The sequence below is a fragment of the Crocodylus siamensis genome, chromosome 8, assembly GCF_052110815.1.
Source record: "Crocodylus siamensis isolate JL-2025a chromosome 8, ASM5211081v1, whole genome shotgun sequence".
NCBI classification, from domain to species: domain Eukaryota; kingdom Metazoa; phylum Chordata; order Crocodylia; family Crocodylidae; genus Crocodylus; species Crocodylus siamensis.
Genome location: NC_143402.1, coordinates 12158493 through 12171447, shown reverse-complemented (window position 1 = coordinate 12171447; position 12955 = coordinate 12158493). Strand labels below are relative to the sequence as shown.

Below are 12955 nucleotides of genomic sequence, written 5' to 3'. Positions count from 1 at the left end.
TCATTTAAATGATCACTTTTAGAATCCAGAATTTATTAACCAGCCCCGATGACTGTAGCTAGCATAGTTTATCATTACTTTTTTTTGTGCAGTCAGAATAATTATTTGCCAATAATGATGGAGCATAGTTTTTAAACTGTTTCCCGGCAATGTATTTTTTCCAGGAGTCCAGACATGATAAAGAAAAAACAGAAAAAAAAGAAAAACGGGACAGCACAGGAGGGAAAGAAGAAAAGAAACAATATCCTTTTTATTATCTGAAATACCTATGTTAGAAAGATAAAGTAACATTATTTTTAATTTTTAAGGGATTAAAAAAGCATTTTTCCTTAATGCCTAATCCACTCATAAATCTTCAGACAAGCACAGATAATGAAGACTGTTTTGATCAAGGTAAGACTTATTTTCACAAAATGGATTGTATCTGGATTATCACTATTGCTCTGGTCTCTCTTATTATTTGGCAGAAGGGCCAGAATGGTTTCTCAAAGGTATAGAAACCTTAGTGGCAACCAAAAGAGAGCTCCCTCGGGACAGAAAAATAAAGGACACAGCTGTTCCCTAAGCTGTTTTCAAGGTTTTCCACAAGTCCCACTGTAACAGCAGTGCCAGGGCAAGCAAGGAGTGTTGCAGGGTAGGATTGCAGCAAATGGAAATGTAGAGATTAGGGTCCTGCGGCAAGGTGAAGACAGGCTACTGTAATATACGCGGCCTTGGTATCGTCTGCTTGCTGCAGACGATCTCTTATTAGTGAGTTAGCACCATATGGGATACAGAATTATTTGCAAGCACTGGTAAGTTTCATGCTATACTTTTATATAGTCTTTGGTCCCTCCAAAGATAGGACATTAAGGGAACAATTTACGTATAGTTGTTTTTCATCTTTACAGCTGGACAACAACTTCAGAATATATTTTTGTTGCCTACATTTCAAATTGACTTCAGGTTTGAGTTGAAATATAAGCTGCGTTTCCAAGAAAAGCAAATTAGTCTTCCTGGCGTCCTCTTCCATATGCATACCATTTTAATACATTTTTTAATTTAATCCAATAAAAGCTGTTAAAATCAGGCCTAGTTCTGGAATTCAGAGCTGAAAGCTAAAAATCAGACTAATTCTGCTGCTTCATGGTATTTCAGGAGCCTCAACCCACCATTTGTCTAAATTAGTTTCTAGGGAGCGAAGAAGGGTGGTCTCTTGGATTGGAAACCAGTCAATCCATCTGACTAGGCAAAGATGTTACCTGTCACGTCCACCCTCTTTGTAGTGGGTGGGTTTAATTCTGTAGAATGTATATTTGTGGTTGGTAAATATTAGCACTGACTGATTAATCTTCAGCAAATTTATTCAAAGAATGTAGCCTTTCTCTCTCTTTTTACAAATGGTCCATGAGCAGTTTGTAATTGTCTCCCATTTGTCCTCCATTCAGACTTACTTGATGAATTGTTCCTGTGTCTAGTTTAATTTGAAGCCTATGCATTTGCAGAAAGTGAACATAAGGAAGAATTTGGTTGAAGTAGACTCTTTTTTTTTTTTTTTTATGTTCAGTTAAATGTTTCTTAGAGTTTTTGAGGTATCTGCAAAACAAGATACCTCACCCGTTGCGTGCCACTGAAATTATTTCCCTAGCTTTCTATGCAAGCCAAACCATACAGGCGAGAGGCTGCTTTTTGCTGTGTTGGTCTAAGAACATAGGCAGACACGGTTCTTTGGGTAAATCTTTTATTAGACCAACTCAAATAGATGATAAAAAAAGTTGGATACAAAAAATTATGGACTAAATATAGACATGGGATTTGTGACATCTTATAGCTTGCTTAACATCTGACTCCCCAGACACTTCTCCACTTATTTACCAGCTACATTCATCCCCCCGACCCCCCAGGCTGTCTCACCCACTGATTCCTCAATTTACATCTTCACTGACTGCCTTTCTTGCATGCAGACCAGCCTCTGGCTTCTTTTCTCCTCCATCCATCAAGGAAGAGCACAAACCAACTGCAAAGACTTCCTCAGCCTGACAAAGGGTGTTTAAACCCAAAAGCTTAAGGGTTTTCTTGGTAGCAAAGAATATGCTGCTACACTGTACCAGTTAGTGGGGCCTGGGAGAAAGGAGAAGTTGCCTAGAAATTACAGTTCAAGCTGTTTTGGGACTGTTGCTTTTTTTGTTATACCATCTGAGAAGTAAATGGAGGTATTGTGAGCAGTCCCTAGATTTGCAGTATTTTTGGTTGTAGTCATGTTGGTCTAAGGACATAGGCAGGCAAGCTTCTTTGGGTAAAGGTGATATCTTTTATTAGACCAGCTAAGTAGTTGCGAGGAAAACTTCTTTGCAAGCTTTCGAGCACAAGCGCCCGTCAGGCATAGGGAGTCTTTCTGCTGTTCTGAGCTCTCCAAGGAATGTCTATCTAATAAAAGATATCTCATCTACGGAAAGAAGCGTCCCAGATTTGAACGTTTAGGAGTTGATGGGATCCTCATTTTTACCCTTTTTGAAGAGCCCTTATTTTATTGCATTCATTTTCCCTCTTGGTCCACCTGAGGCCATGCTTGACCTTGGAATGAGGCTAAGCATAACAATTTGCTTCTAAGAGTTTTTGGGAGGAAGGGTGCTGTAGCAGATCATGATCTGTGCCTGGGATAGTTGCAGTAAGCTGAATATGGCACAGATTCACTTTATATTAACAACTGAAATGCATTCCCATTTGCCTGTAAAATACTGTTTGCGTGTCGTGGTTTAAGAAACAAACATTTTTATGTAAATGCCAGTTAAACATCACATTTTTGCAGGAGTAAATTAATGGTACATCTGGCAAAACATACTCACCTTACTGTCTTTAATTTGCATGGCTAAATATGCAAAAGTACTTTTACAGCCACACAGAATTGTGGGGGCTAATTATATTTCTGCCAAATGCTTAACTGCTTCTACTACATTCTTCCTAATGTGTGTGAGATTTGATTCACTGCGTTTTATTGCTCATGTCTCATTTAGGGATATTAATCTGTTTGAAATAGTGCACTTTTACAACAGCTTTTGAATTTTACTTTGACAAGTCACTATTCCTTCCTTGTATTTTTATCTAAGTTAAGCAAGAGTTTTTATTACAACCCAGTGCCTGATTGTGTTTAGTTCCATTAGTGTAGTTCTCATTACGCAGTAGTAAACTGCTGTAATTGTCAATAAATCAGAGTAGCCAATTAAACTGTTTCTCATTTTTCCTCAGTCTTTGGCTTGTGAATGAAATCAATTCTAGTAAGTTCTGAAACCCCTAACTCTTTAGAAATGGCATCAAAATTCATTGGCTTGTGTATTTATTGTAGGTGAGGTTGAAATTGGAAGATATTCAGCTGTGACCAGAAATGTATTTTCCAGAATATAGATTGCACAGAAATTTGTGAATGAAGAGGACCCATCTGCATCTCCTTAAATTATTCAGTTCTCTGCTTTATTTCCCCCATGCTGAAGATTTAATTGTTGAGTTGTACATTACTGTATTTTAACTTGTTGCTTAGTTTCTTACACATTTATTTTCAGTACCTGGCTGAAAGTGTTACCTATTCCATATTTTAGCACAATGTGCTGCAAACAAACAGTTGCCATAGTGCAAATGAGGTTTCATGTGTACAGAGTTCCACTTTAGGTTGTCTGAATACTACCTGAATTTAGTAATTCTTTCAATCTGAATTGCATTCTTTTAGATGTTTGAAAATCACAAATAAACAGTTATTGAACCTTTTTTGAATTTACCTCATTTAAACTCAAACTCAGTTTTTATTTATTACTTGGCCTGTTTTTAATATCAGTGACTAAAACCAAGTGGGAGCACTGTTTTCATGCAACGCGTAGGAATTATTTGTATATTATGTGTACAACGTTTACCTGTTTAAAAAAAAAAAAAAAGGAAAGAAAAAAAAATAAACAACCTGCGCTCCATTGTCCCTTGCCACACCTTTTGTTTGTCATGATGTTTTTAGATAAATTGGAAAATACTCTCTTCAAAACTGAAATAAATTAGGTTTCAATTCTACAGCTACAGGAGCTTTGTATCGCTGATCTTTAGTCTGAAAAGTTTCACAATGACATTTTAAAAAAAAAAAAAAAAGAATTTTTTTTATCTGCTGAATTCTACCAGTGTAACCTTTTTTCTAAATAAACAATAGTTTTCTCAATGGGTCGTAAATCATTGTGTGTGTGGTGTCACTTTATTGGTTAAGGGTAGTACTAATGAAGCTTGGTGTGTAGACTTATTTCCTCCCTTAAAATTCTTCTGTTATGACTAGATACGCTTTCAGTTTATCTGCTTTTCAGATCAGGTCACAACAGCTGGAAAAGACGCACTAATCACGTATGTCCCTCTCCACTACAGACCACTCTTGTCTGTTGCTGTAGATCGGGTCTCACGCGCGTGAGTTCAGACCTGATCTACAGCAATAGACGAGACTGGCCTGTAGTTATTAATTAGACTGTTTCAGTGATGTCTGTAATCAAATAGATCTACTAATTGACCTTAACCGTGAATTATGAAAAGCAACCTAATCTAAATATCCTCTTTCAAATTCAGCCTTCCTTATCCATCTTCAGTATTTTTCTACGCTGTAAAGAAGAGGATAAGAATTTCTTTTTGTATCAGAAGAATGTGTTGAAGATAAAGGTTACTGAAGGGAGTGGTCTTTACTTGCCTGAGTATTGAAACACAAATAAAAATGTTCAGGATTGGCTGTTCCGTATACATCAGGGAATGAGTCCAGTAAGTGCAGTGACTGAATTGATTCTTGTCATTTAACATGAGCTTAATCTCATTATGTTAATAGCAGTAATCTGTTGGCGTTCTGCCTTTAATTCCACATTTTTTTTAAATTTGGTATTAAGGGTCTTTCTTGTTCATTAGAGATGCCACCATATCACATTCCTTCTAATATCCTGCAGGAAAGATAGCTTAATGGTGGGTTGTTGTTTTTTTTTTAATGCAAGTAACATTTCCAGAGTAATGTTACCTCTCAAAGCCAAAAATAATTCAATTGCTTTAAAAAAAAAATGGCATAATCCTACGGTACTTTTTCTTGCTAATTGAACAAAATGTTGTAAATGTTTACTAGAAACATGCAGATACTGCAGTTTAGCTATGGCTGATTTGGAAATAACTGTGAATGTGAGAGGAGGGCTTGAAAACAATTTGATTGATGACTGGGTAACTATTAGTGTTTCTATTGCAGTATACAATTATAAAACGATAGTTTTAAAAATACTATTAACTAATCATTACGTAAGTACTTGATCACATATGCCAAGTGTTCCAAATCCAGATCTAAACCAGATGATTTTGTGATTTATTAGTCAAAAGACGTATGGACGGAAAACTCCATTCAAAAACAACTGCACTAAAAGAACAGAAGTTGTCAAGGAATGATTCAAAGCTGGAAATGACAAGTTAAATTTACAGGCACAATTCTAATTTTGCCCTCTTGTGCATGCTATAATGCCTTATTTAGAGCATGGGATGATGGATGCTGAGTGAACAGGATGGCTCTTTTAATGCTCCTTAGTGTGCACCCTGAAGCTTTGTTTAGAGCCTAATCCAAAGCACATTTGCTTCTGTTGACTTCACTGGGATTTGAATCAGGCTCTTACTAAATGCTGCAAATGACCATGGAATTGAATCAGAAATATTCTTCAATTTCCTGAGGTCTATACTTATACTAAATTGTCCCTAATACATTGTTAGGCTCTCCACAGATCAGTTACCTTTTGTTTCCCATAGATATTGATTTCCGTAGATTTAATCAGTGAGCTTGATGTCTTTTGCTGGGTCATTCTAGTTCTGACTCAAAGCCCGTTAAAACCAATTGCTTTTAGATTTCTTAGTCTAATGATGATAAGATACTGACTTCTGCACTCTTGGACTTCATTTAATTTAATATCCTTTTATATGAAGGGTGGAGTGGGCAGTAAGTTGCACAGTTGGCAGCCCAGTGGTTGCAAGTTTGAGGCCATAGCACAGGGGCAGTTATTTAGGACAGCTGGCCATTTACCATTTTGGCAAGCTGTTGAGGGCTGCATAGGTAGCCCTGCCCCTTGGCAGGGGCCCTGCCCCCTGATTGGCATCTTGGGACCAGAAGCCCCACCCCCTAACCCAGGGTTGTGCAAAATACAGCTCACAGGCTGGATGCGGCTCACAAGGCCATCCTATCTGGCCTGCGGGGTCCCTAAAAAAAATTTTGAAAATTAAAATTTACCTGTCCTTCCTGTCAAAAATGACAGGAACCAGGGGCAGTAGGACCCAGGGGAATCAAGGGAGGGGGCCGCTTTCCCCCACCCCTGCACTCATCAGATTGTAGCCCGGCCCTGCACCAGCTCCGGATTCACCCGTGGGGGCTGTGCTGTGGCAGCAGCAGCTATAGCCTCCCCACTTGCTGCACTGGGCAGCATTTGCTGCTACTGCCCACCCAGAGCTCATGACGTGGTAGGCAGTGGTGAGGCTGCCACTGCCAACTCTGGGCTACCCAGTGTGTGAGCTCTGGGTAGGCACCAGGGGCAGCAGCAGCAAACACTGCCTAGTGTGGCAAACGGGGAAGCCACAGCTGCTGCTGTTGCGGTGCAGCCCTGATGGGTGAGCCTGGAGTTGCGCAGGACCTGGGCTGGCAGCAGGGGCGGGTTACAAGCTGGTGCTGAGTGTGTGTGTGTGTGGGGGGGGGGGGGAAGCGGCTCCCCGTCCCACCCCTGTGGCCGGCGCCCTGTGCTGCAGCTGCTCGCAGCCCGCGTGGGGCTGCCTGTGCCTGTTCAGGACAGCCCTGTGCAAGCTATGAGTGGCTGCAGCAGGGAGCGCTGGCCATGGGGCAGGTGAGGGGGCGCTTTTCCCTGTGCTCTGCACCAGTTCCTTCCCTACCAGAGAGCAGGGGGTCAGGGCTGTGTGCTGCCCCTCGCCTGTACTGAGGGGCTGGGGGGGCACTGGGAGTGAGGGGTTGCGGGAGCACAGGGAAAAGGTGACCTGGGTAGGACCAGTGCCAGTAGGGCCCAGAGCAGGGCGGCAGGAATACAGGGGTCCCAGCCAGCAGGGGCTCTATGGAGCTGGGCCAGCACCCTTCCCCCCCTGCTGGTGCAGCCCAACCTGACTCCACAGACCCCTGCCTGCCTGTACCCTGCTCTGGGCTGTGGGTATGGGGGGTGTGGGTGGAGTGAGGGAGCATGTGCATGTGGGTGGGTGGGTGGGTATGGGGATGGTGGATGGGGGTGAAAGGGTGTGTGGGTCTCCATGTATGGCAGTGCAGAGGGGGTGTGGGTACATGTGTATGGTGGGGTGTGCACGTGGCACTCACCCTATGAACTCTCTCTCTCCCCTTGCCTCATGTGTATGGAAACATGCACACCCATCCTGCTCCTGGTTCTGGGGTACTGGCATTCCCTGTGCTCCCATGGTCCGGTGATGCACCCCAGGGCCATGTGGTGCTGGAGCAGGCTGGGCTGGCCTTGCTTATGAGTCTCCTGACTTCCCCTGGGTCCTACTGCCCCTGGCTTCCGTCATCTTTGACAGGCAGCCAGGAACAGATAAATACTAATTTTCTAAACTTTTTAGGTGGCCCACAGGCCAGATAGAGTGGCCTAGTGGCTGGATTTGGCCCACAGGGGGTATTTTTCCTTCCCCTGCCATAGTAGAAGTGCTCATGGCACAGCCTGTCAGGTTCCAAAGAAATACGATAATTCTGCTAAATACCTTGTGACAAGGACACAAACCAGCAAGGATTTAATGGATTTTTATGGGTGCTTTTAGGATGGCAGTAGGAAGAAAGGAAACCTTATTCCTTGGACATTATACTGAATGTAGGCTTGTTTTTTTGTGATAGTTGTTTTTCTTATGATCAGGGATCCTAGTTTTCCATCTACAATGGAAAAATGTAGATTTTTCTCATTTTAAGGAGAAAGATGTGGCAAATGGCGTGTTTCCCCTTGCAGGCTGGCAGACTTCCAGCCTGCAATGGGCTGGGGGCAGCAGGAAGAGGGTGATTAGGCAGTGGGTGCCATGTGCATGTGTGTGTGCGTGCATGTACGTGGCAGCCATGCACCAAGAGAGCAGCTCCCTGTAGGTAAGTCTGGGGGAAGCAGGGTGAGGCCCATATAGTGAGGAGGAATGGAGTTGGGGAGGGCTGGGACGGGAGGTGGTTGCCAGCTTGGGTGTGCATTGGATCTGGGATTTGGGGTCTGGGTTTGCAGTGGGAGTGTGTGGCCCCAGGGCCTAGCTGGAGAGTGGAATGGTGCCACAGGCAGCTCATGGTGGGGAGTGAGGCAATGGGAGGGCTGGCTCCCTGGTGCTGTGCACACTCTTGGAGGGCAATTGAGCATGTGTCCTGCAGATTTTTGTGCGGGGTGGCAGTGGTTGTGGGCTGCTTGATGGACTCTTGGGGCTCCCTACTCTGCTGCCCTCCCCCTGGGACCTCCCAGTTTAGGACCTGGCACGGCAGCACAGAGCGGGACAGGGAGGCTTGGTGTCCACCATGACGAAGCAAGATGCCCCAATGCCTGCCCAGCAGCAGTGGCACAGCTGTTCCCCCTTCCCTGCTGCTGGTGGGTAGGGGGTGCCTCACCATGGCAGCCAATGTGGGAATCACAGCAGCAGCACTGAGTGTTCCCACCCTCCACTGCCGTGCTACACTGGGTCCTGCCCACTGGACCGCGGAGGCCCCTGCGGGGAGTCCAGCAGGGCAGGGAGCCCTGAGCCTGCAGGTGTTAACCTGCATGCAACCCCTCCAACTCGCCCCACAGGCTCTGCTTCAGCGGTGCCATCAACGGGGCAGGGGGAGTTGGGCTCCGCATCCCATTCTAGCCACAGCGGCTCCCACCTCCCATGGGCAGCAGCCGGGGCTCAGGTGCTGCTGGTGGGAGCAGGGGGATGTGGACCTAGGTCCCTGGCCCCATAGTCCTGGAAGCTGGGGGCCTCCTCTGGCAGGGCTGGGGGGCTGTGGGTGGGGAGTGAGGGGGCCACCAGCATATCAGGTCAGCTCAGCCCCACAAGACAGTGATGGTGGGGAGACAGGGACAACTATAGCTGGACCTGCATCCTGGTGAGCGAAGGGGGCAGGGGGAACTCTGATTTTCTATGATGATAAAACCAAAATCAAACACCAAAATTTAGAGATGATTAGAGGCACTGATATAGTTACAATTTTAGAACAATTTGGAAGGTTATCAGTAAAACATGTTCAACTGATACATGTATATAAAATGAAATGCTACAATATATTGTAGCATTTCATTTTAATCACAGAAAAACATGGATTTGGGGTTTTTATATTGGAGAATTTGTGATTTTTTTTTTATTATGTTTTTTATCAGAGAATTTGTGATTTTTAAACAGAAAACTGGGATCCCTGCTTTATGATTCATCTTGGTCTCGCTGAAGTCAGGAAGAGCTTAGGTGCTGACTTTAATGAGCTTAATGCCTGCTGACCTGCTATGGTGGTGCCACTGTTAGGGTGTGAACCTGCACTGGCATTTCTTATTTTCTGTATCACACCCTAGTGATTAAAACCTTCCGCCTTAGAAACATTCCCCCCCCACAGTGTTATTTCACCTTATTGTCCGCCCTGATGTTTTCTGAAAAGGACTCCTATAAACTATTTCAGAGGTTGTAAAAAAAAGCATCCATTTACATCAAAAGGGAGGAACACATCTGGTTCATCATTGTTAGTTGCAGTGTTGCTATGACCCATGTACGTTGGGTTTTAACATAAAATTAAACTTGGCAGGATTTGATTTTTATCAGTAAATGTCAATGAATGGTGATTTCGTCCCACACTCAGAAGGACAGCGTTTTCCATTGTTAATAATTGAGAAGAGGGGAAGAACAGAAGGGAGTCCCGGGCCGGAGTATACTGGTCGCTTTCTTTGCAGAGACGAGCAGTGGGTAGCTTAGTAGGGGGGTGCGAAGCGGGACCTGTTTGCTTCGGATTCTGGTTCTGCCCAAATTGGGGACAGTGATTCAATTCACTGACTTGGATTACTGTCCCTGATTCGATTCGGCCGAATCTGAATCTGAAGCTTTGGTGCTGATTTTGGAGAATCAGCGATTCGGACATAGATGCAGCTTTAAAAAAAAAGTCTACATGCCGTGAGGTACCAGTGTGGCTTGTGAATGCTGTGATGCTCGGGCAGATGGAGCGTGTTCGGCGGTGATCCCAGAAGTGGACTGGCAGTGCTTCTGGGTCGGCTGCCGAGCTTGCTGCTCCCCCACCCCGCACTCCTGTCCTCCATGCACCCCGGCATTGCAGCAGTCACAAGCTGCCTAGAGGTATGTAGGAAAATATTTAAAGCTGTCTGTCCGGATTGCTGAATCTTTCCAAATCTCTCTGAATCGATTCAGAGGGTTCCCATCCGATTTGGAAAGATTAAAGGGTCCTCTGATTTGATTTGGATTCAGCCACTGAATCGGGCCAAATCTCCGCTGAATCAAATCAGGGACCAAAGCTTTGCACAGCCCTGCAGCCTAGTGACTCATACTGCCACGGCGAGGCACCCCCTGCCCCCCTGGCAGCAGCAGCAGGGGCACAACTCCACACCACCACTGCTGCCGGCTGGGAAGGAGGTGCTTCACCGTGGTGGTGCAGCTGGCGTGGGGCTCCTGGCAGCAGCACTGAGCCTCCCTGACCTTTGGGTCCCACCCACTGGGCCACGAGGGACCCTGGGTGGGGGTGGAGGACAGCAGGGTGGGCATCCCACATCTTCCCCTCCCATGGGCTCCGCTCTGGCCATGTTGCCCGGGGGGGGAGAGGACGGGGGAGCCAGGCTTTGCGTTCTGCTCTGGCCCCAGCAGCTGTTGCCTCCCCTGGGGAGCAGCTGGGGTTCGGGTGCTGCTGCGGGGCAGCGCAGGGGCTGTGGGTGGGGAGTGGGGCACAGGCAGGGCCAGGAGTGAGGGGCCGTGCTGAAGCCACGGGCTCATAAACGGGGTTGGGAAGCACTGATTGAAGGAGCGCGCGCTATGCTCCAGATCCGGGGGCAGCCCCCGGTAGGCCTCAGCCAGGATTCGCCCATCACAAGCCTCTCCCCAAGTGTGCGCCTCTGTACGGTAGCACATCTTCCCAAGGGAGCGCATCCTGCCGCCGCCAACATTGCCCCCCTGGCTGAGGTCTGTGCTGTGGCCTTGCTGACCATGCCTTGGGGTGACCAGCGTGCCAAGGACCTCTTGGTTTACTTTTCACAGCACTTGCATTAAAAGCAGGAAAAAGCATATTGCAAAGTCAAGGGTTGGCAGGTGGAAACTGTCCGAAGCAAGGTTGTTTGTGGGCCACAAGGCAGCAATATCTGTTGATGGGGGCCATAATCCGAATGGCGTCTTGCCGGAGCTTTTATTTTCAGTTTCCTTCCTGCTGCGCCATCTTCTTCTGCATCTCTGTCTCTGGTGAGCCAGAACTGGGAGGGATTGTAAGGTACTTAAAACAGCCCCTCAAATTGATCTGATTGCATGCCTGCCCCCCCTCAATGGACTTATCCATAGGCAAACATCTCCTTAGCATTACGGCACCTCCCTGCACGTCACATATTCCTACTCAGCCTTTATGTAAGAATATGTTCCTCAAGATTTTGCAGACAAGGATAACTACCTTTCATGGCCACGCTTCTTTCTATAAAAATACCTACAAACTTTTTATGACCCATCGTGAGGCTGCTTCGGATAATATAACAGGGGAATTCGGTCACTGTTGAGCAATTGGCTTAACTGGGGTAAGCCCAGTTAAACAGTTCATAATTTTCATTCATAATAGAAATCGCACCAGCAGGCTTTCTGTGATGGTGGCATGTGCTGAGAAAGAGGGTCATTGAGTCTTAAGGAAATCAATACAAATCTATTTATCTCGTCACAGGGAAGTTGGGCTGCTGAACTGGTTTGGGAAGCAGGGTTGTCGACCGCCCACAAAGCACGGTGTCTAGATTTTAGCTCTATCCCAGTAAACCGATTTCTAATGATTGTTCTACCAGCGAGAGATACTTAATAGCTTCGGCTGCTCAATACTGTGTTATGTAAAGGTTTTAATAAAAAAAAAAAAAAATCATCTCACTGGGAAATGAAGATTTCAAATGAAAAGCTTTTCAGTCAATCATGTTTCAAATGAAAGGGTAATATAGTCACTGAGTTCAAGTTTGTAGCCAAATTTTGAGTAAAAGTTAATTGCTCCTCACAAATTTCACATTTTTTATCAATTTTGTGGCCAATTGCCACTGAGGGGGGGAAAAAAAACGGTAGCAAACTTTTCTGCCTTAGCTCTTCATCTCATCCAGGGCGATTCTGCATACAGCTGTACTGAGTACTGCATACAGTACTGAGTACTGGGACTTGGTGCTTCTGAGGATAAATTGTATTGTTCTTGGAAACATGCTGACCCGTGCTTGCTACAGGTAGGACTATGCGAGTATAACTTCATTGGGATCACACTCAGGCAGAAGGCAGGTTGTAACTTGGAGTGAAGGCAATGGAAACAATGTGCATCTATGAAGCAGCATTGGTGGTCAGTATTTTTTCGTGTTGACAATCCTGGAGTCCATAGTACAAGACCATGTCTTTCTTTAGAAAGTTGAGAAAAAATTCTTCTCTGCTCCAACACCACAGATGAAACTGCTGGAGTTTCCCCAGGGCTGAATATGGCCGGTTGTACCGCAGAGCGAATCCTCTTGTCTAACATCTCAGTTTAATGGTGATAGCTGCTACTTTGCCATGAACTGTCGAATTAAGGTTAATTTTTCAGGCAATGAGTTACAGGGGCTCAATTTAAGAAGTTGATGGGTGTGAAAGACAACACTAGTTCCATCCATATGCATAACGCCCTGTCTAGAAAATATCTTTTGAATGGAAAAAAATCTTTTGAAGGCAAGGAACTGCCGAAGCGTCCATACTGTGTCTTGGAGCCATTTGCAATTTTAACTCTGTCCTGCAGTGATTCTCAGCCAGGGCGAAACAGCAGCCTGGAGCG

At 45.3% G+C, this 12955-nt stretch overlaps 1 protein-coding gene across 4 annotated transcripts in view; it reads left to right on the top strand.

The window, feature by feature from the left end:
* THOC2 (THO complex subunit 2) overlaps nt 1-4171 on the top strand; it is an 81771-nt gene extending 77600 nt beyond the window's left edge. For all 4 annotated transcript variants that reach the window (XM_090060154.1, XM_090060151.1, XM_090060153.1 and 1 more), the window contains 3 exons: nt 165-241; nt 346-393; nt 3323-4171. In XM_090060154.1, coding sequence (XP_089916280.1) covers nt 165-241; nt 346-373 — 105 coding nt within the window. In that variant the 3' untranslated portion in view covers nt 374-393; nt 3323-4171. The remainder of the gene's footprint in view (nt 1-164; nt 242-345; nt 394-3322) is intronic.
* The last annotated feature ends 8784 nt before the right edge of the window (nt 4172-12955 follow it).